The sequence below is a fragment of the Eleginops maclovinus genome, chromosome 12 (genome assembly GCF_036324505.1).
Source record: "Eleginops maclovinus isolate JMC-PN-2008 ecotype Puerto Natales chromosome 12, JC_Emac_rtc_rv5, whole genome shotgun sequence".
Taxonomy (NCBI): Eukaryota; Metazoa; Chordata; class Actinopteri; order Perciformes; family Eleginopidae; genus Eleginops; species Eleginops maclovinus.
In genome coordinates, this window is record NC_086360.1 from 19266511 (window position 1) to 19291248 (window position 24738).

At 44.4% G+C, this 24738-nt stretch overlaps 1 protein-coding gene across 5 annotated transcripts; it reads left to right on the top strand.

Moving 5' to 3' along the window:
- Positions 1-50: 50 nt before the first annotated feature.
- ep400 (E1A binding protein p400) lies at positions 51-23704 on the top strand. Of its 5 annotated transcripts, none has more exons than XM_063896723.1 (53): positions 51-204; positions 1349-2682; positions 2780-2887; positions 2994-3078; positions 5101-5483; positions 5917-6216; positions 6435-6620; positions 6725-6865; positions 6976-7054; positions 7219-7256; positions 7330-7387; positions 7502-7585; positions 7733-7846; positions 7954-8138; positions 8286-8463; positions 8571-8707; positions 8796-8965; positions 9198-9372; positions 9514-9650; positions 9807-9993; positions 10496-10665; positions 10780-10967; positions 11817-12050; positions 13476-13649; positions 14146-14298; positions 14536-14600; positions 14756-15045; positions 15256-15458; positions 15826-15995; positions 16303-16499; positions 16614-16725; positions 16836-17126; positions 17248-17322; positions 17447-17581; positions 17666-17710; positions 17825-17978; positions 18094-18326; positions 18415-18588; positions 18690-18737; positions 18824-18960; positions 19089-19145; positions 19239-19317; positions 19439-19609; positions 19701-19746; positions 19825-19931; positions 20091-20292; positions 20383-20522; positions 20698-20895; positions 21217-21391; positions 21683-21825; positions 22213-22377; positions 22481-22558; positions 22720-23704. In XM_063896723.1, the coding sequence occupies exons 2-53, from the start codon at positions 1384-1386 to the stop codon at positions 23008-23010; spliced, it is 9144 nt and encodes a 3047-aa protein (XP_063752793.1). In that variant the 5' UTR covers positions 51-204; positions 1349-1383; the 3' UTR covers positions 23011-23704. The 5 variants fall into 5 exon arrangements, with proteins under 5 accessions (XP_063752793.1, XP_063752794.1, XP_063752795.1 ...); XM_063896724.1 differs by having other exon boundaries at positions 13476-13640; XM_063896726.1 differs by lacking the exon at positions 11817-12050 and having other exon boundaries at positions 52-204.
- The last annotated feature ends 1034 nt before the right edge of the window (positions 23705-24738 follow it).

Here is a 24738-nt window from a genome sequence, read left to right on the forward strand (position 1 = left end):
CTTCCTGGACACAGAACGACATCCGGGTTACACTAAAGGTTGCTGCAGTCGCCATGTTGCTGAATGAAATTAGCTCCAAAACATTGAATAGCCGCTAGCAATATCGATATTTTATTTGTTCGTGAAATAACATTTGTTACAGCATGTAACTTAACGTAAATATGACTTAGGATTTATGAAACCTCTACCGAAGCCCCATTCCCCGTAAGTAACCCCGTTGAGATGATATAATGTATTTTTTCATTTGTAGCTGGCCTGCTAGCAATAACAAGCTAACATTGTTAGCATTGGCTAGCACGCGTCCCGTATCAATTATCATTATAATTGCTTGAAATGGCTCATGCAACATTATTGCAAGTGTTGCAGTTTACTATTTGTAATGTAGTTTGAATGTATTATCCCCATACCCATATCCCCTACCTAAATATTGGGATAATTGCCGGTGTTTATGTCTTATTGTAATGCTACTTGTGTTAGCTAACATTACGCCCCGTAGCGAAACTGCAAGTAGCTAACGTTAACGTCGTTACAAACAATGACATATAAAGCAAGTACACAGGTGATACTGCTACATATAGCTGACTGTGTTATATAGTGCCGCTATTGTGGTGTCCAGAAAGACTAACGTTACTCTACTACATTTCTCACCGTTGTAATGTACTGTTAATATGCCATTACTAACCGTACAAATCTCAATCACCAGTATCAGTACTGCTGTCACCTTTATTTAATATGCAGGTTAGCTTTGGTTGACTTACGGTGATAAACAGCCTCATTGTATACCTAATTATGTATCTTGTCTTTTATTAGCTTAAAAGGGCACACGAGTAAAGATCGGTTATAGCTCTATTACCTTGATGAGATAAATAAGGCTTTGTTGTCTTATGCACTGAAGTCACAGTGTAGTTATGGCAATGAAAATCTCAAGCCCCATGCTCCTCCAGCATTGCACCATACATATGAAAAAGACATGAAACTATTGAAAAAACTCTAAAAATAGTGCAAGAATAAACGGAGTAAAATAATAATATAATAGTGTAAGATTATGTTGCAAGACCAGTGTGCAAGTAATGCAGGAGAAGTGAACTATATTCATGTCAAATAAAATACAATAAGCTAAATGCTGCGGATAATGTTGTAAATGCAGGTGTGTGTGTTTTGTAATTACAAATCATTGAGACATCTGAAATCTAGGAGCGATTTTAATTTTTGTCATGTAACCATGCGCTCCAAATTTATAGAATACTTTGGCGACCTAAGAGATAAAGGCTTCTGACTGTTTTCTTTTTAGTTCCCATTCAATAGTTAAGCATCACTTTTTATTGTGCTTTGTTTTCCCTTTCCACAGATTATTGTGTATAGACATAGTAACAGTTTTACGCAATGCACCATGGAAGTGGATCACAGAATATGCAACGACAGCTTCAGAGATCCAAGTCTGCCAGTGGGGCTGAAGCAGAGGAGCAACAGCAGCCCACCATGGCAGTCACACAGCAGCAAGCTACAGCTAACCACCCCCAATCTCCTGTGACCACATTTTCATCTGCTGCCAGCCCTTCAGCCCCCCAGTCGCCTAATTATCAGATAATCATGAGTCGTAGCCCAGTCACCGGCCAGAACATGAACATCACATTGCAAAATGTGGGACAGATGGTGACTGGTAACCAGCAGATCACTCTAACACCACTTCCCATACAAAACCCATCATCTCCTGGCTTCCAGCATGCTACACCTCAGTGGAGGTTTGAGCATGCTCCATCCTCCTACATCCAGGTCACCTCACCTGTGCCCCAACCCATGCAGCCCCAAAGTCCCACCCAGCACAGCCCGGTCACAAGGCCAGGAGCACCTGCGACAGCATTGGGTGTGTGTGGACAGAGTCCAACGAGATTTGTTGACGCTGGTTTGTTAGTGCGACAAATCAGCTTAAACAGTCCATCGGGAAGTGGCCACTTTGTTTACCAGGACAGTACAGGGCTGGCCCAGATTGCCCCAGCCACAACTGGCCAGATACAGCTGGCCTCTCCAGGAGCACCAGGCTCTGTGAGAGAACGCCGGCTCTCTCAGCCTCACTCACAGACTGGAGGCACTATCCACCACCTCGGACCTCAAAGTCCTGTTGCCACCGGTTCTTCTCTCCCGACTCTGGGCAGTCCTAATCATATCACCACTTCTAACCTACCTCCACAGATCAGCAGTATCATTCAAGGACAGCTGGCACGCCCTCTGATATTTGAGAAGACGTCTCAGGGTGTTGCTGGAATAGGAACCACAGCATCATTCACTATACCCTCCTCCATTCCACCGTCTAGCCCATCCCTCACGAGTCCAACCCAAGGGATCCCCAACAATCCACTTGCACAAGCCAGCATGTCGGTGTCCACTATGAAGAAGCAGGTTCCCAAGAAGTTGGAGGAAATCGCTCCTTCTACTCCAGAGATTGCCCAGCTAAGAAAACTATGTTTGGAGCACCACTCCAAGAAGATGGAGACCCTGAAAGAAGTGTTCAAAGAATACCTGATTGAGCTTTTCTTTCTGCAGCACCTCCAAGGGAACATGATGGACTATTCAGCTTTTAAGAAGAAGCAATGTGTTCCCTTGTATACTTACTTGAGACAGAATGATTTGGACCTTGAAGATGAAGAGGAGGAGGAAGAACAGTCTGAGGTCATTAATGATGAGGTATATATATATTTTTTAATTTGAGATAAAGTAAAGGACTGCATGTTCATTTTATACAATGAATTTTTTAAATCTTTGAAATAATTTTCTTTTTCAGGTGAAGGTTGTTACTGGAAAGGATGGCCAAGCAGTGACACCAGTTGCCATAGCAACACAGCTGCCTGCTAATGTTTCTGCAGCATTCTCGGTCCAGCAGCAGTTTCAGGTGATAGAGGCAACACTTATTAGATAAAATGATCTATTCTGTCCTTCTTAATTTTTTGGAGGATATGTGTTGCTAATTTGTAACTCACTAGAGGTTGTTTTTGCAGGGACACCAGGGGACTGCTGGTGGTGGCATTACAAACCCTGGAGACATGGATGCCTTTAAGAGGCAACAGGCTATGGTGCAAGCAGGTAGGGCAAGGATTGCAAACTCCTGTCTTACTGATGTTGCTTTGTTTCCTCCCTGTTTGCTTTGTTTTCTGTTTGTTTCTTTTCTCCCTCTAATTGCTTCTGCTTTTAGATATTTGGCATCCCCTACTAGCGCTCTGTGTTCAAGTCTAAACCAGAGGGAGGAGAGGTGACCTGTGAGGTCTTCCGACGGTCATTGCTCTGTGCAGAGTGCTTTTTTTTGCGTTATGAGGGTATTGTGTGTTTTGAATCCCAGATCAGGCTAAGAGGTCCCGGATTGACGTTGGTCGCCATGGGCTGATTTTCCAGCATCCTGGTGTAGCTCTAGGATCACCTGGCGTTCCACTCCAGCAGCTTATGCCAACTGCGCAAGGTAGGAGTGCTACTACCAGGCCGTTCTTTGTTCTGTTCGATGCTGCTGGACGCATTCCCTTCCTCAAACTAAGGAGATTTAAAAAAGTGAATCACAACATTCATCTTCTACAAACAAACTTCAAGCAGCATCAACAAACTGATCTTCATCCCTCTGCTGGATACCCAGCAGTCCACAAGAAGTTCAGGCTTAGCTGTACCAACCCCAGCCCTCTGTCAGGATAAATGGGGAAGAAGACAATCCAAGTCTGAAGAAGAGTAGCCACTCATTGGGAAGATGCCATGTCTTATGATTTTTCCTTTTTTGTTTTCACTATTTATCACTCGTCGTTATCCATCTCTTCTTTTCTGAAGTTTCGTCCTGTTAGTCATCTTTATTTGGACAGAACTTCCCGTGCTGGATGGATTTTCATCTTATTTGGAGGTGGATTACAGAATGTGGGAACCCTGTGGGAATGAAATCACTTTCCAATGGGTTTTGCGTGTTTTCCCATTTTATGAATCCACGTTTCATGCTTCTTTTTGGTTTCCCATTGTCATTCCTTCACAAGTCTTTTCCTATCCGATTGTCCGTCTTTGAATCATCAACAGGGATTCAAAATCCTCAGTCTTAAATTCATCATCCGTTACATCTTCAACAATGTCTTTATTTACCTCATGCTCACGTTTGGTTGATTTCCTTCCATGTTATTTCATGGCATTTTGTTCTGACTTGGCTTCTTTCCCTCAGTCTAAGTAGGAGGGGAATGATGTGGAGGAGTTGCGTTCACGGCACAGGTTTTTTGCGATTGTGGTGGTGTGGGTGTGTCAGGGCCAGGTGTTGATGGCGCCTATTCAAGGTGGTATGTCGTGCAGGGAGGTAAGGCAGGTGCTGCTTTAGTGTGCACAGCTATGCTCAGACCTGCTGTCTGCAAGACCCCATGTGTGTCCTTTTGCTCACCTCTGTGCTTTGTTGCTATGTGAGGCATCCAGATGTCTTTGTTACAGCTAGAATTACATTGCTTCATGCATGCCAAACATTTGGTGTTTTTTGTCAGTGCCTGCTCTGTATTTTTATTTAACCTTTCCCTGTCTGTTTACCAGAACTTCTCGTTTTCTTTTCTATTTCTTTGTAACATTTCTATTCTTGTTCTTATCTAAAAACCTCTATTATTGCACGTATACTTTGATGTTTTTAACCCTCAACATAAAAAATGCAATATTTTGGTTTTGCATTAATCAAAGTAGTATTTTATTTGAGAGACATGTAGATTCTCATATTGGTTTCCTTTCTTCTGTAATCATTTTTGCTGTATGACTCATTAGTCTCCGCTTTTACCATCAAAAAGTAGTAAACTATTGTTTATTCATACAGTTCATCTTGTTCAAGGTTATGATGAGCTGTCATAGCTGGCATTTTCTTTTTAAAAGTAATCTCATTGATTACTCATTAGCTTCAAAATATGTAACTTTAAAAATGGGTCTCTCAAATGTACTGTATCAAGGGAAAGCCACCACTTAATGGCATTTAGATCTTTTTATTAAAGCAATAGCACATCAATTAATTTAGAAACGCTTCTCTTGAGATGACAAGATTGTCTTAGTGACTTTGTGTTGTGTTGCTTTCTACACCACCCCTTTGTTTGTCCTATAATTTGGTTACTGTGTGTACAGGCGGGATGCCGCCTAATCCTCAAGCAATCCAGATTGCAGGACAGAAGCCAAACCAGCAACAATACGACCCATCCAAAGGACCGCCAGTGCAGAATGCAGCCAGCCTGCACACACCCCCTCCCCAGCTGCCTGGAAGGTTGCCCCATGGTGCTCTCCCTATGGCAGGCTTGTCCATGACTCTCCCTCAGCATGCTCAGTTATTGGAGAACACAGCTGGTGGCCAGCTCCAGGCACAGGTGAAGTTGCAGGCCGGTGTCCTAGCTGCAGTAAACCCTCACACACAGCTCCAAGCCCAGCTGCAGCAGCAGATGCAGCCAGGCCTTCATCTCCAGCTGCAGCCCCAGCAGCAACAACCCCAGGCCTTACTGCAGGCAGGACAAGCGGTCAGTCTACCTAAAACTACAAAGATACAGATTTGATATACAGCTCCGCAAAAAATCAAGAGACCACTGCAGCATTATCAGTTTCTCTGGTTTTACTATTTATAGATGTGTCTTTGAGTTAAATTATTATTATGTTTTTTAATTGTATTCTATAGACTACTGACAACATTTCTGTGTTGGAATTGGAGAGAAACATTTGGAGTGGTCTCTTACTCTTTTCCCGAGCTGTATGTTATGAATAAATAGTGATGCTTCAAATTGTCCTATTAAAGACAATTATATATCTTAAGGTATACACTTGTTCTATATCATATATATGTTTAATAGAATAGATAGTAATGTGTTCACAACCTAAATGGCAGGAAGGATTTAAGGAATTTGTGAAAAGTAGAAAATATGTTGTGTGGTGTTGACACTTCTCTCTTTATTATAGACGGTAGCACTTGCTCGCCCCGGTGCAGAATCAAACCAGCCAGTTCAGAGGATTATGACCAACTCAATATCCATGACATCCATGTCTCCGGCTGCCCTTTCCGCTCCCAACTCTGTTCCAACCCCCCACACTGCAAGTCCGCTCCGCCCTCTTGGCTCTAACATCAACCCAAGCACCCAGTCCAAACTGACTGGAACAAATGGCATTTCCGCTGTCAAAATTGGTGGTTTCGGTCAAAGTGCAACCATGCAGTCCTCACAGGAGGGTGTTCAAGATAAGCAAGTTGAGCAGGCCAAACTGGTGAGTTTGCCAAGTCATTTGTTGATTGAATAGATGCTTTAATGTCTTACATGCACGTATGTGTTGTCTTTGGACCTTGGCTACTGTCTGCACTCTTTCTTAATGAAAGCCAAGATGTATACTTTTAACTTGCTCATGGTTACAGGTTATTGAAAATGCCCAATGATGATTGTTGTTATTTTTCTATTCTTATGTCACATGCTGTTTCTATTTCCCAGGAGAGTCAAGTGCATCAGCGCATCTCTGATCTAAGGAAGGAGGGCCAGTGGTCCGCCAGTAGACTGCCCAGGCTTGTGGAAGCCTCACGTCCAAAGTCCCACTGGGACTACCTCCTGGAAGAGATGCAGTGGATGGCCGCCGACTTTGCCCAGGAGAGGAGATGGAAAGAGGCTGCTGCTAAGAAGGTATGGCAGGGAATAAATCACAGAGAGGAATTTGAAATTACACATCAGCAAAACAAGAAGAGGAGTCACTGCTGAAACTGATGTCTCCCGTGTCTCCACTACAGCTTGTTCGCACTTGTGCCCGTCACCACCAAGAGCAGAAGAAGAGTGAAGAGAGGTTAAAGAAAGAAAGGGAAGTTCATCTTCGTCACATTGCCAGCACGATTGCCCGTGAGGTGGAGTTCTTTTGGGCCAACATCGAGCAGGTATGTTTTTTTATTTTTCAGTTTTTCCAAATAATATCAAATGCTGTCACATTAATAATACAAACAACAGCGTTTTTACCAATCTCAATTATGTATTTCTTTTCTGTCAGGTTGTGGAAATTAAACTCCAGTTTGAAATTTATGAGAAGAAGCTAAAAGCACTCGGATTACAAAAAGCACCCGCCAAAGGTAAGTCCCACAACGCATCTACCAAAAGTACAACGCAATATGTTTTCTATCAATCATGAGCTTTTACTATCCATCTAATAGTTCATTTTCAAAGAAAAACTGTCCTGATAAACATCATCTTTTAATAAGCAGATTTTTTGTAACTTAAATATGTTGTGTTACAGTACCGGGTCAGTCGACAGGAGGGAAAGCTGATAAGGAGGTATGTGCTGACCTGACATGTGCACCTACTCCATCTTATTTATGATTTCTAAAACAATCCTTTCTTGTTATAGGAGGCGACGACTTCAGCTAAAAAAAGGAAAGCAAGTTCGTCCTTGGTTGATAAAAATGGTATGTGTCAAGCTATCGAGGTCCCTCAGAATATGATAACAACATGGATGTTTAAAGAGTCTCTAGAGCGCCCTTTACTTTATGTATTGCTTTTCTTTCCTTTTTTCGTCCCAGATGAAGAGAGCACGATAGAGGAACAGGAGACTATGGAAGGAGAAGCAGACCACAAAGCAGAGTTGGTTGACCTGGCCAAAAATGGTACTTATTTACCTGACTTCTCTGTCGATGCATGTGTAGGGAGACAGAATTAAGGGGGAGAAATGTGGTTACTCCCAAATCCCATTTATATAATATTCTCTCTTGCACAACACTGCTCAAACGTTTTTGGTTTTTTTTTGCTGTTAGCTGAGATGCCTCTTGATGCTTTGAAGAAGCAGTATGCCGGCGCCTACGTGGAAAGCTTTGAGTGGCCGCAGCCCAGTCCTCACAGTGATGAGGAGGACATGGAAGAGACTGAAGGTGCCTTGTTCATTTGAGGAAAAAAAAGCATAGTCATCCTTTTACCCGTTCGAGCTGGCAGCGGAGAATGATGGGATGTGTGAAAATTGCTATTCTTTATTTTCCAGAGAAAGAGTGTTCTTTGGGCAGCCCACCTGAGGCAGTGCTGATTGACTCCCTGCTTAATGTGGAGCAGTACCGAGGGGCTGATAAAGCCTCTGACTCTGAGAGGAAGCCCGCCAGAGACATAGCTGAAGTGGCTGCTGCCACAGAGCTCATCCTACCCAAGGGCAGCTTCAGGACGACTTCCTCAGTAAGTCTCACATACACACACACACACACACACACACACACACACACACACACACACACACACACACACACAGAGACACACACACGAACACACAAACGATAGAAAAAGTCCTTTCAATGATTCACTTTTTAAATTTGATTTGACCAGACCCGCAGCCCAGCTCCTTTACTCCTGCATGGGTCGCTGCGAGAGTATCAGCAGATTGGCGTGGACTGGCTGGTAAACCTCCACAAGAAAAACCTGAATGGCATCCTTGCAGATGAGACGGGTCTTGGCAAAACCGTACAGACCGTGGCTTACATGGCTCAGTTAGCGGGCCAAGAAGGTACGCCTCTCTTTACAGATATACAGGTTTTTTTAGGTGATATATGTTTGATGTTATGATTTTTTCAAGTGAATATCATAAAGACGTGGTCCGTTTTTTGTCAACAGGCATCTGGGGTCCCCACCTTATTGTAGTAAGGACATGCAAGTTGTTAAATTGGGAGGTGGAGTTCAAGCGCTGGTGTCCTGGCCTGAAGATCCTCCTGTACCTCGGCAACAGAAGAGAGCGCAGAAACAAGAGAATGGTAGCTTTGCTTTACTCAATATAAAAGGCCTTTTTTCTCTCAATAAACAGCTGTACATGTGATAACTTATCCTCTGATCCCTCTACAGTGGTGGGGGGAGGCCAACAGCTTCCATGTGTGCGTGACATCCTACAAACTGCTGATGAAAGACCAGAGCCATTTTCTGAGGAGAAGGTGGAAACACTTGGTCCTGGACGAGGTGCAGCTGATCAAAAGCATGACCGAGAAACACTGGGAAACAATCTTTGCTCTCAGAAGGTAAGCGCGGGATAATCATGAGGAACTATAATTATCATTTTTGTGGCTCGTTCATTTGTGATCTGTAATCTTGATCACGGTTACCAAGCTTGTTTCAAGATATCCATGTGAATATGTGCAACTTGTTTTGGGAAAATTAGCTCACTGAGTAGTTTATTTCCTTGTGTAATATCACTTTTATTATTCCGCCAGATGCCCAGGTGTTGACTAAGTGAGACTTTGTATTTTGCAGTGAGCAGAGGGTTCTCCTCATCAACACTCCTCTACAGAATACTCTGAAGGAGCTGTGGACCATGATCCACTTCCTTTTGCCAGGAATCACCAGGTCCTACTCGGACTTCCCTGTTAAGGCAGGCACAGACCAGAACCAGGACTACTGCCACAAGCTGGTCATCCGCCTGCACAGGGTGGGTGTAGCCCCTTGTTACAGCCCGGCTGTACTAGGGTCAGAACAATCTGCACCATGCCACATATTTAACCACATGATTGATTTTGCCTCAGCAGCACTCCCTGCTCATCACACACAATCTTCTTCCTCTTATTTGTAGATGATCCAGCCTTTCATCCTGCGGCGCTCCAAAAGGGACGTGGAGAAGCAGCTGCCCAAGAAGTACGAGCATATCCTGAAGTGCCGTCTCTCCACCAGACAGAAGAGCCTTTACGAGGATATCCTCACGCAACCGGGGTGAGAAACAAATGGCTTAAACACTGTAGTTAAATGAGTTACAAAAACCTGTAATGTACAATGTGTTGAGATGAATTTGCTTTGGGATATTTGTTTCCTCCTTTATTCTGTTGAACTCGTCTTAATCACATTTTCTGTCTGGATGTGCTCCCCTAGAGCTCAGGAGGCTCTGAAGACGGGTCATTTTGTCAGCGTGCTTCAGGTCTTGATGCAGTTACAGCGAGTGTGTAACCACCCCGAGCTGGTGGCTCCCAGGGAGACCAGCAGCTCCTACTTCTGCTCCTCTCTGCAATACAACGCCCCATCACTGGTGCTGGAAGCTCTCAAGAACGACTCAAGCAAGGTATACACTTGCTCTATATCATGTATATGTATAATAAAGTAATGTGATTACAACATAATTGGCAGGAGTGATTTAATAAATTTTAAAAAAGTAGAAAATGGGAAATATTTCCTCCTATGTTTAATTACATTATGAAATGGATACCTTGTATTTGTAGTATCACTGAACAGATCAAATGAGCTGTAAAAGGAAATCACTTTTGGCTTTTCAAAGTTTGGAATGCTAATTAAATTCAAAATAAAGTTTCTTTATAACGTAATCGTAACAGTGATTCTATTATATTTGAATACACTACACTCTTCTCATATTATTCTAATTGTTTGAACGCCATTAGAGACCTTGCCATTTAGTTGTTTTTAACATTACATTACTCTTTTTTGAACCTTGGGTATACGTTTGATACTTGATTAAAATGCGACTATTTGTAAGAGGAAAAAGTATTCATAAACAACATCGTCTAACCCACTTCTGCTTTCTGTCTTTGATCTCATTATCCTCTTAGATTGCTAGCATGTCCATATTTGATCTGATCAATAATGAGAACAGACTGACCCGGTATCAGACTGAAGAGGCGGTTCCCAAACTAAAGATCACCCAGCAGCTCATCGAGGAGATCAACACCGCTCCAGAGCCATCGCCACGACCAAAGCCATGTCCGATAAAACCCATGAGGTCAGCACTTAAAGCTTCAAATATCCACATAACTTCACATGCTTGATGTGGAGATGTTTTTCCAATTGCTCTGAAATTAAAACTTATTTCATTACCATATTTCTTTCTGATTAGATTGTTCCAGCCGGTGCAGTACGGGACAAAGCCAGAAGGTCGCCTCGCTGCCGTCACTACTGCAGCCACCCAGCGTCCGCAAACCAGCTCACCCACTACTAGCACCTCTGTTTCCACCACCAACCAGTCAGCCCAGAACAGGGGCAAGTCCCCCGTCACCACGGCAACTACTACAGCCACTACTCACGGTAAGAATTTAGCTTCTACATTAAGGAAAGGATTTAATATTTAGTGATTAACAATAAAATGTAACGGAAAAAATGAACCACACATGGTGGGTTTGCTGGTGCCACTTGTGGGTAATCTGCTTATGCTAGTTTAAACAAAGTACTGAATTTCAAACATTTTTAAACAGTTAACTTGTTTTTAAATAAACTTGTTTTGAACTTAATTGCATCTATATTTCAATAAAAAAGGTATTTGGATTATTTCATTCTGAATTAATCCTATGCAGCCACTACTGTAATCTAATTTATCTTAATCTTTATCACTAAATGCAAAAATCCCAGGTTTGAACAGAATGAATAGATGTGCAAAGTATTTACGGGCACAAATTTTAAATGATCTTCTTCTCTCACAACTTTATGGAGCTTTATGGTTCTATCTAATGTTTAGATGTATACTTCCAGACAGCAGTGCTGGGCTGGCCTCGTTGTTCTGACACAGTCAGGATATAGTGAAAGAAGAAACAGTCATAGTAAAGTATTCAGACGAAAAGCAGCAGTAGAAAATCACTTAAGGAGACGCCTGGCTGCCACTAAATACACCAAGACTGATGGAACCGATATTTTACAGACACACAGTTATTGTCACACCTACTTATTAATGGGCAAGAAACAGATTTTTCGTCTTTAAAATTGTCCACAATGAATAAATTGTCTGTTCATAACAAATAACGTCTCTAATCCTGGTTGCTGTGTTGGCCCACTCCTAAGTGATTCAAGTGGAGGGCATTGTGTGATCATAATAATGACATGACTAAACATTGAGTTACCCCTAACATGTAGTCCCGTACCCCATTGCCTTGTGCTTCACAGCGGTCGGAGCTTCTCAGAGAGCGCAGACCGCCCCTCCTGTCAGCGGCAGCAGCACTGCAGCCTCCTCTGGGAACGCGGGCGTTGGGCAGCATGTGTTGGGGGCGGCCTCTGTGGCCCTGGGCCAGACCTTAGCACAGGTCCCAAGGCCAGCGCTAGCCCCCAGTCATGCCATCCAGCCCAGCCTACTGTCCCAGAGGCTGGTTCTTACATCTCAGGCCCAGGCACGGTTGCCTAGTAAGTGGCCTGCCCTCCCCTTTCCTCCCCTCGGGCACAACCCTATGGGCTGTTCTACACTGAGGCAGTTACTTGAGGCACTGCTGATATGTGTTCAAGCTTCAATACTCCAGAGAATTTCGTGTGTATGCATTTCATCCAACTTGCAATGGTAGCAGCACAGCAATTTTGGTCATGGCAGAGATGCCATGTAGCAATAGTTTTTAAAAAAAGGTTCCCATGAGATTTGATCTGTAGCCATATCAGCAGCATCTCCACAGCCTCACGTCTCCAACTCCTTTCTTAAAACCTGCATGAACACTATGAACGACCCACTTATTTAAACCACCACCACTACACCATTGATCTTAATTATTATGTGTTTTCCGAATATGTTTTTATTCCAGTTACTAATTTTCTTTTGTCTTTTGCATCAGCCCAGCTGCAGGAGAGAATCCCAAAGCTTTGTTTGTTGTATTTGTTTCTTTGCTGATGTTATGATTTCACTCTCCTGATGAGCATCACTGCAAAGCACCTGGAAGCGGCCCCCCCACACTGCCCCCTCTTTCTGCCTCAGATGAGCACAGAGAAACCTTTTCCAGCAACAACAGACCACTTTAAATTGAATAAATGGTGTTTGAGTTAAGGTTTCTGCACCCTTTGAATAGGATTGTTAACAGTTTTTATTATCATTTAAGCCCATAAGGTACATGCTTTCAGTATTTGTTTAACTTTACCAGGTGTTGCCATCACTATTATTTGTGTACACAGTGTCACATACATTTCCTCTGATAGCTGCTGGGCTCCACATGTTTTTGTTTGAAATTGATCTTCAAAAACAAATCATTCTTAAAAGGACTATTACACACCAAATACATTAGTAAGCACCTTTTATTATATGACATTTACTTGTCTCGAAATCTGGTGGCTGTGTACTTTTTAAACACATAATCATCCTTTAGACCTGAGACTGAAGCCTAATGGAAACCCTTACTGTGGTCTGAGAAACCAATTCCATTCCACAATGCCATTTCCAGACTAACTGTGGTTAATTCCCTAATTTAGGTCCAGAATGAGTGCACTGTTTAGCCCGATATGCCTTTAAAATGGTTACACCCTTGTTAGAAAATTATTATTCAAGGACTTTTTATCTACAGGATATCATTGTTGGACAATCCTCAAGTATGTATTTTTCAGGCTCTCTGTCTCACCTGAGGACGTCCCTTACAGCCATTTTCTTTCCCCTTCAGGGTTTTGTAAAGTAGGAGCTGCTGTGGTTCTGTTGTGGAGGCCGGCTGTGCTCCTTCCTCTGATTAATCCACCCTGGTTCTGCATGTCTCTTTTTCACCCTTTAACTAACTGATGCACAGCACATTGTTGGGTAACCATTTGAGCTGCCTGTCTAACGCTCTCTTTGATAACTTCTGTTATTGCTTTCCATTGAAGGTGGAGATGTGGTGAAGATTGCCCAGTTGGCCAACATTGCAGGCAATCAGAACCGCATCTCTCAGCCAGAGACCCCGGTCACGCTGCAGTTTCAGGGGAACAAGTTCACGCTGTCCCCCAGCCAGCTCCGCCAGCTCACCACCGGACAGCCGCTGCAGCTCCAAGGTACACTCGGTAATGTACATCCCATCATCACACTTTTATCTCAACATTATTCTCTCCTTTGTGCCATTTTGAATTTTGGACTTTTATATTGAGTTATGGACTCTTATCCTACTTCCTCATGGATAGCATGTCAGCTCTGTCACCTCTAGTATACTTACCAAGAATTGTCCGCCCTCTTTAAATTGACATCGTCAGGTATCCATTTAGGTAGATGACAGCGGAAGCATTGCTGTTATTCCCCCGGATTCCACTTTTAATTTATTAACAATAAAACGTGTTTTTTAATAATACATAAAAAGTCATGTGGACAAGAGTAAGACTAAATGTGATTTCAGTTTGACTCGGTCAGTTGTTTTATCGATGTACTGATGTTTCTGCCTTATTGCACAAACATCAAATCTGATAGCATAACAGTTGTTTATATTTTTCCTTCTTTTTTTTATACCTTGAGTTATTGTCAAGTTTTGAGAAGGCACCTTTTACATTTTTTGTTTCATTGTTTTAGGAAACATCCTGCAGATTGTGTCCGCTCCAGGCCAGCAGATCATCAGGCCCCAGGGATCCATGGTCATGCAAACAATGCCACAAGCTGTCCCCACCTCCAACGCCTCAGTTACACCTGGCACTCCCCATCCTGCCCTGTCAACAGCCCAGCAAGGTGACTCCATCACAGTGAACATTATTCTCCCACACACTCTTCAGTATCAGTTATTTCGTAACATCATCTAAAACCATTAAACGTCTGAAAGCTAAAAGTGAATACATTTTAATGGTACCAAAAATGCTACTTTATCCCCACCATTACACTTTACACTTTTCTCCTGTACAATAGTTTCAACAACCCTTTAAAACATTGTTCTTTTAGTGACGATGTATATTTATTTTTATGCATTAGGTGTAACTTCAAACGCCACGTCGTCCCCCTCCAAGCTCACAGCTGCAGCTCATGCTGGTTCTCAGGTCAGTAACAACTCTTCAAGGACATGTTTCTAATGCTGGTTTCCACTTTCTTTCGAAAATCTGAAGTAAAAGCATTTTTCAGCATGCAGACTGAATTTATGAATGAAGTGATATGTGATATGGCTGTGTGTATTTTCTCTCACTGCGATGTTCAGGAGTCTTCAGAAGAAAAGAGTCAGCAGCTGAAGGAACGCCTGAGCCGTCTGTTTGAAGCGAACGAGCGGCGCTGCAGCCGCAGAGTGGTGTACGGGTCAGACCTGCTGCAGGCGTGCGCTTTGAGCACAGAGCCGGCTCACTCTGCCCTGACTGCTGGAGGCTGGAGGTGGGTGGGCAGAGAGAGCTGCCTCAGGGCTCAGAGAACCTGCGTAGCCACCACCGCGGCACTGCAGTCCTCTCTGCTCACTGCGGAGGATCGCCTGGAGGCGGCCAACAGCCTGATCAAGAGGTACCCAAGCTCTCTGTTTCTGGAACATTTTGGGCAATACCCAGCTTTTCTAGAACTCATTTAGCTGAATATAACACACCCTTTTAAAATAAAAAAAGTATGAACCATACCGCTATCTTGTTTAATTTACTAAGAACTCATGTAGGAGGTTTTTTGTAACAATGCAATATCATGTGTTCTTTTCTAATGATCTGACTGTTATGTTTTTAGGCTGGTATGTGTGGTGCCTCCAGCTGTAGCCCCGCCCCCTCACCTGTATGCAGCCAATCCCCCGGTTCCCTACAACCTGGAGCAGAAGTCGCTTCGCCGTCGGCTACAGGAGGCCGCCGCCCCCCACAGCACGGACATCCATCACCTGGCTTCCAGGCATCTCCTCTGCGGGGATGACCTGCCGCTAATGCAGATGGACTCTGGTAAGCCCCAGTCCTTTATTGATATTAGTTCAACATGCTGCAAGCTGGGAGTGCAGAAAGAATAACTTAATTACGCTACAAAAACAACTAATATTCTTTAAAAAAAACACGACTTCAGCCAACGTTTGCTTTTGTGAATTAGCTCTTCAGAACAGTTACATTGAACAAAATAATGTGAAAAACAATTAAAAAGTAATTAGGCGTTGATTGTATACTGCATCAATGTAAAAAATGCTCAAATCTGCCGGGAGATCTACTTTTCTCTCTCAAGTTAATTATAACTTTTTCATACTACATGTTTAAAATGCAATCTGAAGCATCTGACCATGCCAAGACTAATAAATGTTGATATTTGTCTTTTCCAAAGGTAAACTGGAAGCTCTTGCCATTCTGCTGCAGAAGCTTCGGTCAGACAGCCGCCGGGTCCTCATCTTTACTCAGATGGTGAAGATGCTGGACATCCTGGAGGCCTTCCTCGATTACCGGCATCTCACTTATGTGCGAGTCGATGAAAGCTTTAGTCCTGACGAACGACAGGTAAAACAGCCCCACCTCTGACAAGTCACCATGTTAACAATAACGAGGTTCTTAGCGAAAATCAAGTCAGTTATGTACATCAAAAAATGTACCCAAGAACTAGTTACATGCAGCCTTATAAATAAATACAATAACATTTAAAGAGCTGTGGGTGTAAGAATTTGCATAATGTATAGGGAAAAGTGTTTACACTGGAGAATGTTTATCATCGGTGGAATACAAACCATTAAGATAACTAAAGAAAATGACTTTAAGTTCTGAGGTGTCTGCCGGGTTTCTTCACATGCTTGGTGTTGTGGTCCTGCAGGAGAACATTAGGAAGTTCAACAGGAACAGGAACGTGTTCTGCAGCATCCTCACAAACCGCTGCTGCTCTGCAGTCGGGACTCTGTTTGATGCAGACACCATCATCTTCTACGACACAGACCTCAATCCCAGCATGGATGCCCGCACCCAAGAGTGGTGTGATAAAATAGGACGTTCCAAGGATATACACATTTACAGGTGACATTATCAGTACTGCAAAGTTTTACTTAACCCATCACTCATAAAACTGTAGATGTGAAATCCCTAAACAGATATTTAAAGACTTTTGGTTTCTTTTTGTTTGCTGCCCAGGTTGGAGAGTGGGAACTCCATAGAAGAGAAGCTGCTGAAGAATGGCACCAAGGACCTGATCAGAGAGGTGGCTGCGCAGGGCACTGACTACACCTTGGCGTTCCTCACACAGGTAAGATTAATTCAATGTGGTCTTGCCCTGAAGTTTCAGAAAGTCTACACAGCTCTATTGTTTCTAAGATACTTCACTAGACCTGTATAACTGACCTGACATCATTTCAGCGGACAATCCAGGATCTGTTCGAGGTGGAGGCCGGCTCGGGGGAAAAGGTGGAAGAGTTTGTGGTTCTTCACCAGGAGCCGTCGGCCTCCGAGGCCATCTCTCCCAGAGTGGCTAGACCATACATCCAGGCTCTGCACAGCATAAACCTGGATGCCCTGTCAGAGGAGGAAAACGAGCAGCACGAGGAAGAGTTAGCAGGCAAGGAGTCAACAAAGGACAACCAGGAGGAGGAGAGCAAAGCTGACGAAGAGCCCGCTCAGCAAGAGGAGCTGAACGCAGTCATAGAACAGGTACCTGTACATTTTCACATATAGTGGAAAAGTAAAAATACAAGAAATGAGTCGGAACAAAATGAAATTCTGTTTAGATTGTCTTGCTGAGTTTTAATTAACATTTTCTTCCCTTAAACAGCTCACACCAATCGAAAGATATGCCCTGCATTACCTGGAGTACCTCCACGTCAGTGACGACGAAACTGCTCTCAAGGTATTTTAAACTCTAATGTCTGTTATATAGATTTGAGGTAAACATTTACTATAATTTAATCCTGCTCTACTGCGTTGGTATTAAAATGTTATTATGTGTCCTTATTTGTGTCTATTTCCCTCAGGAGAGGTTGGAGTGCTCTAAGAGAGGCTGGGAGCTGCAGCAGCTCCAGAAGCTGAAGGAGGAGGAGGAGGAGCGGCAGTTTATGGAGGGAGACGAAGATCTCTTCACCTACACCAGAGAGGATGCCTACAACATGGTGGGTGGCCATTGTGATCTTGACTAATCAATCATGGCTGTGTGGATTGTTGTTGATAATAACCTTTTCTCTGCGCTTCAACAGGAGTATGTGTTTGATGCAGAGGATGGCCATACAGAAATCATGCCGGTAAGACACACGCCCTTGTGTTATCTAAATGTGGATCCCTATTCTCTTCCTGATTCTGTTTATTTTTATGGACACGTTCTGCCTTGTGTGCTGACTTGTGATTTCCCAACACAGCTGTGGACTCCACCCACACCTCCGCAGGATGACAATGACATTTACATCGACTCTGTGATGATGCTGATGTATGACACCACACCCATGCCGGAGTCCAAGCTGCCTCCCGTCTACGTTCGCAAGGAGCACAAGAGACTCAAGATGGACCCCTCAGGTGAGATGAGATTTATATTCAAGGGGAAATCGTTCTAAATGACGTGGACACATCTGAAGTGTCACTGCAGGTCTGTTTGGTTTCTCTGTCCTGACTCGATGGGTTTGTCCAGCAGCAGCCAGAAAGAAGAAGAAGGGCCACGGGGAGACGGTCATTCCTCCTCGCTCGCTTTTCGAGAAGGCCAGCATGCTGAAGGTTCGCCGCGAGGGCAAAGACCAGAAGAAGAACTTCTCTCTCAAGCAGCAGGTACCCTTCGCCAAGCCTCTGCCGTCGCTGGTTAAACCTGCCATGGAGGCGGGCCAGGACAACCCGGAGTGGCTCATCAGTGAGGACTGGGCTCTGCTTCAGGTACTGGCGCCACACAAGTGAATACATCTTGAATTGCACTTCACTAAGTCAAAGAGGATGTACATTCAATTTCCTGTGTGTCCGACAGGCTGTGAAGCAACTTCTGGAGTTGCCTCTGAACCTGACAATCGTGTCTCCTGCCCACACTCCTAACTGGGATCTGGTGAGCGACGTGGTGAACTCCTGCAGCCGCATCTACCGCTCGCCCAAACAGTGTCGCAACCGCTACGAGAATGTCATCATTCCCAGAGAGGAGGGCAAGGTAATGGAGAGTGAGATAGAGAAGGCAGTCACCCTATGATGCTGTAAAACTGGATTCCTCCCTGTGTTCTCGTCTAAGTCATGTCTCTAACTATTTTTCAGTTGGTGTATGAGGCAAACCCCAAGAAGAAAACCAAGAGCATATACAAGGTACGCTATGCTGGCATTTTGTGTTTGATCAACTCTTCTTTCCAGGATTCCTCGACTGACTCTTGTTCTGTGTTGTGTTTGCTCAGTCTAAGAACAGCCGCCCTCTTAGGACCTGTCAGATCTACACACAGGATGACAATGCCACTCACATTCAGCTCTACAACAGCCGCTTTGAACTCATGAAGATCATTGCCAGCAAGAGGAGCCCACCAATCAAACCGCTGTAAGGACTGATGAAGAGAAAGTCTCAAAGGAGCTAACACCAAAACGGCTGACGTGTAATCAGGCTGTTATTGTCCAGATTGGGTTGGTCCTTTACGTCTGTATTCATTTGCTTTATTCTGCTTACAGGCTCGGCATGAATCCTTTCCAGAAGAACCCCAAACATGCCTCTGTTTTGGCAGAAAGGTTTGTTTAATGTCACTGTATTTGTTCCATCAACATCTAAAATAGGAATCCATAAATAAAGACGAAAGTATAACATTGTTTTTTTCTCTCCAGTGGGATAAGCTATGACAAGCCCCTGCCTCCCATTCAGGTGGCTTCTCAACGTGCGGAAAGGATCGCCAAGGAGAAAAAGGTGATTATTGGTACTGAATATGTCGACACATGGCGTGAATCAGGAACTCCTGCTTTGTGTTTCATCAGTCAGATTCAAATACTGCTGGATTTCTACTGACAGACGTGTTGTGTGTTTGCAGGCCCTTGCAGAGCAGCAGAAGGCTCAGCAGTTGGCCCAGCAGCAGCAGGCGGGGACCCCCCAGGCCCAGGCGGCCCCCGGCCAGGCGCAGACCCCTGCCGCCGGCCAGGCTCAGGTCCCTCAGGCGGCCATAGTGCCCGGAGCTGCTGCGTTGCCTAATGCAGCGGTTCTGGTGAGAATGAAAACATCCTCTAAGCAATATTTTCTCTGTGTAGTTGGACCCAAAACACAATGTTCTTAAACATTTGGTTCATGTTTTTCAGGCTGGAGCCATAAAAAATGCCACTGTGGGCACCACCATCCAGGCTGGTACGCTGACACACACGGTTGACTTTACAGAGCTGCTGCTGTTCCAATAGTTAATTCATTGCTCTTTGTTTCTTCCAGCCACAGTGGGGGGGAATGTGATTGTGAACACAGTAGCTGGAGTTCCCCCAAGTCCTTTCCAGGCAAACAAACGGCTGGCATCTCCCGTCATAACAGGCACCCTGTCTGTGAGTCATGTTCTTACATCACCGCTGCTCTTGCTTACCTCGGCCCCCCGCTGATTCACAGTTCTTCATGACGCAGAAAGCCTCTTGGACGGCATCCTGTCGCATGTTCCCTGCAGATTGCGTGTTCATTAACTCGTGTTTTCCATTGTGTTTGTGCAGCCTGCGGGTGTAGCTGGAGCCCAGGTCGTCCACACGCAACAGAGGACCGTCGCCGCTGCTGCAGCCCCTGCAGAGGTGGTTGCCATAGCTACGGGTCAGGGTGTTCGAGCCGTTACCCCAGTTACAGCGTCGGCAGTAGTTACGACCACTCTGAGCCCGGTACAGTCTCAGACGCGCCCTCTGGTCACTCAGGTCACACAAGGTACCCAGAACAAAGGCTTTCCTCTGATACCAGAACCTGCTCCTCTCTTAAATCTGACAGACCCGACTGCTCTCTCTCTCCTTCATCCAGCCGCAGGGATGCAGTTGCAACAAGGGAAGCCTCTCTCTCCAGCCCACCTGCAGCTCCTCCGACAGCAGCAGCAGCAGTTGCAGCAGCACCAGCAGCAGCAGGCTGCTTCCCCACAGATCAAAGCTGTAGGCAAACCCCAGGTACCAGCACCTTTACACAAGAGCTACACAGAATGGGGGAGGGGGTCACTTAGAAAATATGACTCTTTTTAACAGCTCCCATATGAGCTGCAGTAATAGAAATGTTCTTTATTACTCATGATCTCCGTAATGTTAGTAATTAAGATTGACTATGTGTGTTTGTGTGTTGTTGAAGATGCACAAGCATAAGTTGCAGCTGCAGCAGCAGCAGCAGGTAGCTGCAGCAGTGGCAGCAGCCCAAGGCCAACAGGCTGCAGGGGCCCAGCAGGCCCCCCAGGTGCAGACTACACAGGCCAATCCCCAGCTCACAGCACCCAGACCCGGAGCCGTGCTGACTGGCGCCACGGTGGCCAACCTGCAGGTCACCAGACTGGTAAGATGGCGCAGAGATGGTTGTGGGAGGAATTAAAATATCTTTCATCAAGTTCCCCACCATATCAATCAAAGCTTTCTGTAGGTAGGTTGTAAATGATATCATCTATGTTAAATAGTTGTTTATGGTACCAATCTATCTTTTTTTATATTTGGTTGGCAGAGGTGCAGCAAAACAAGTTGATGTGTAACAAGATCAAACAGTATGAGAACATTGAGGGTCATTTTCCCACCAAACTCAACGTCTTCGTTCTGTTTTCATTCCTTGATGTCAGTTCTTCCTTAATATTTAATTTAATACTTTTTGTGTTTCCTTTTATAGACTCGAGTGCCCACTCAGGGCCAGATCCAGGCCCAGGCTGGACAGACAGCTCAGGTGACCCTCACCAAGCCCCCGGTGGTCTCTGTGCCGGCGGTGGTCTCTTCAGCTGGCGTCACTACACTGCCCGTCACTGTAGCGGGCATCAGCGTGGCTATTGGCCAGGCCCAGAAAACAGGTGTGCCTAACGTCTGATTGGATAGGGGGCAGTCTTTCTATGACTTTGATTTGAATATTGCTCTTACAGTTCAAGGGCCAAAATGACTTTTTTAAATAATGTTTTGCTTTTATTTTCATATATGATACAACAATGATTAGAATCCGGGAAAAGAGTATTTGTTGTTGCTTGGGTTTTGCATTATTTGAGTAGGATGTCCTTACTGACAAATGTGCTATTGTTATCAATATCACAAATGTCCGTTTTTTTCCTAAATTTCAAATCTAAAATATATATCGTTCTCTCTGTCAGGTGGGCCCGTGCTGTCTCCGTCCTTCCCCCAGATGCAGGTGCAGCAGCTGCTCCAGATAAAGAAGCAGCAGCAGCAGGCGGCCGCCGCGGCTCAGCAGAAAGCTGGGCAGACGCAGCAGGGACAGACCTCTGTACAGCAGAAGGTAACCAGACTATTTGAACTGATTATTAAAATCATGTGTTCACTCTCCGTGTACAACAGAAACAACTAATGCACTGTAGCAGAGATAAGAACAGAAGTTTAGTAGAAATATTATTCCATGGAAAAGCTATCACACAATGGGTAGGGCTGTGTAGAAGCCCAGTGTCTTAATCCCCAGCCCCTGCAGTCTTAAACATCTCAAAATGTCCTTAGAAATGATACTAAAGCCTAAATGTAAAAAAGTAACGATGAAATCGGTGTGTGAATGTGACTTTCTGTGATTGCTGACTTGTAAAGCATGGTCGCAAAGGCTATAAGAGGACCAGGTAAATCCATTCAAAGGAACATTGAGGTGAATGGAGTAACTGGAGTTTTGATGTCCTTTTAGATGGGCGGCCAGCAGGTCACAGTGCAGTCAGCTCAGCCGGCCCAGCAGTCGCAGCAGAAGGTGACGTATGCTACCACCACCCAGCTGCAATCAGGGATCAAGACCCAGTTCTTCACTACATCCATCGCCCAGGCTCAGAAACCCAGCGGAGCCCAGCAGATCCAGGTACCTGACCCGTGGACGTCACTACTGAGCAATTAATATGTGCTGGTGAACAGAGGGCGTGTGTGTTGATTTATGGGATGTTCTTGTTTACTTCTCTTATCAGGTGGCTAAGCTCCCACAAATAGTGCAGCAGCAACCCAACGTGGCCAATATCCAACAGATCGTGTCGTCTCCACAGCAGGTAAGGGCTTTAGGCTGAGCCGTTCAACCTCTGTGAGGCTTACTTAAATATAAAAACATGGCCGACAGACTCTCATTGGCGTCTTCAACTTGAGCGCTTGGTGCGTCGGGGCCTTGATAAAGGATTCTCTTTGATGTTCTGTTGGTGTCTCCCCTCCTCAGATCCAGGCACAGACGGTGACTCTGACCCAGGCGGCGGCATCCGCTCCTGCTCAGGTGCAGATGATTCCTGCGGCAGCACAGGCGGTCCAGCAGAAGCTCCTCCAGCAGCAGCAGCAGGTGGTGACCGCAGCCACCTCCCCCCAGATCCAGACGCCGCCCCCCCACAGCCCCGCCCAGCAACCTGCTGCCACCGACGCCCCGGTGCAGCCCGCTCCGCCCCAACAGCCCACCAAGGGTCAAGCTCGCCAGGGGGGCATCCGGGCCAAGACTCCCGCCAAGCCCAGCAGCTAGGAGACGCTGAAGGGTTTCCTGCAGTACAGATGGGAGGCGTTCTTATGATCCCATAGCAGCCAGAGACAGACTGCACGTTGTTAGTCACACCCGACCTTTACCTCACTTCAGCCATAAACTGCTCAACATTTCAGCGTTCAAACCTTCAGGCGGATCAAACACCGCTTCTGCGTCACTCCGGTGGGATCCATAAAGTCAACTTTGTTACTGCTATTCTTTTATTTGTGTCGTGAAATGAGGAAACGTCTCAACACATTTTCCCCCACAACAACTGCCCGACACAGGAAATGACAGACACAGCAGTCCTGCCTTCGAATGATGATTATATTATTACCCAAGAGATATGAGGCTGAGGCTTGTGGGTAATTCCTCATTGATGATGAGCTCTCCATTAGAATAAGTGTATTCATAAATAGTCCTCCCTTTTATGTCTGATTCCCTTGTTGTCTATAGAAACTGAATGGAGAATAATGCACGTTCCTTTAGTCCTTTGTTTTTTATTGCCGCAAATACACTGTAAACATGAACTTTAGTATTTTGTGTTTTCTCATAAATTGTCTTTTTTTATTGATGTCAAGGAAAAAAAAAATGTAAATATCAATGAAAAACATTTGTACTTGTAAAGTAGTCGTGTTTTCATTGGGTTTTTTCAGCCTAATTGTAATAAAGTGTTTTGTTTTTATATACAAATTCATCTTTTTTCCTTTGATTTTTTTTCATTAAATCCGTTGTAAGTACTTGGAAATCTTGTGGATTCTTATAACACACTCCCTGGTTTGTTATGGTCCCTCAAATCTTTGTTCCAAAAAATCTGGAGCATGTTATCTTGTTTGATAATTGGTGCTCTATTAATAGATTTTCATTATTTTTGTATGACTAATAAAAATTAAAAAAAAGACCTGGAGGCAGACTCGGCAGGATTCAGCTGAAAACAACTAAATGTGAGTGAAGCGCTGCTGAGCACTTCTGCTTTTGCATGCAGTGGATGTTGCATCTTAAGCATCTTGTCTTCACACCGTCTGAGGGGAGCGTTGAAAGCCGCTCGCAGCACCGTATGCTCGCTGCTGACTCGGCTTTAATGTCCGCTGAGTGAGTGTTAGTGCAAAGGAGCTGAGAATTACCTCCCCATCCACCCCTCAACACTTTTTTTTGTTCCCATTTATTTATTTATTTATACTTTATTGAGCCATTTTTGTCACATTGAGATCAACTATCTCTTTAAGTAAAGAGACCTGTCCTACCTGTCAACATTTAACATACAAACTCACTGATATGATATGCATTATAAATGATCAGATAAAAACATTTGCACACAGCCAGCCTGCACGCAATGGATTTCACCATAGTTTCACACCAGTAAAGGGTTACACTGTGTAGACGTTAGTTTCAGGTTGGATATTTGCCATGCATTCAAACCAGTCTTTCAACAGACTGCCTACATCTGAGCCCTCTTTACCACAGCATTTATTATTTGAATTACCCAAAACCAAAGGTAATTTAAAATGATCCGAGCTAACTTGCTTTTATTTGCGAAAACAAAAAGGGCATCAAAAGTATTAGAAATGTGTTAGGCAAACTTGCTTTAAATCAGGAAATTGGAAAACATTTAAACATCAAAATGTGCTCTCTTGCTATAAAACGGGTTTCGCATTGTATTCCACTAGGGAGCGCTGTTGCATCGGTATCGCCCTGCGGTCTCTCTGAGGAAGAAGACGCATCGCTACACTG

Bases quoted from the DNA above. Each gene is read 5' to 3' on its own strand.
- ep400 (XM_063896723.1), top strand. From the start codon at position 1,384: ATGCACCATGGAAGTGGATCACAGAATATGCAACGACAGCTTCAGAGA. The intron at 14,601-14,755 runs GTCAGTAACAAC...TGCGATGTTCAG, and splicing joins CAGCTCATGCTGGTTCTCAG to GAGTCTTCAGAAGAAAAGAG. The intron at 17,711-17,824 runs GTAAGACACACG...TTCCCAACACAG, and splicing joins GCCATACAGAAATCATGCCG to CTGTGGACTCCACCCACACC.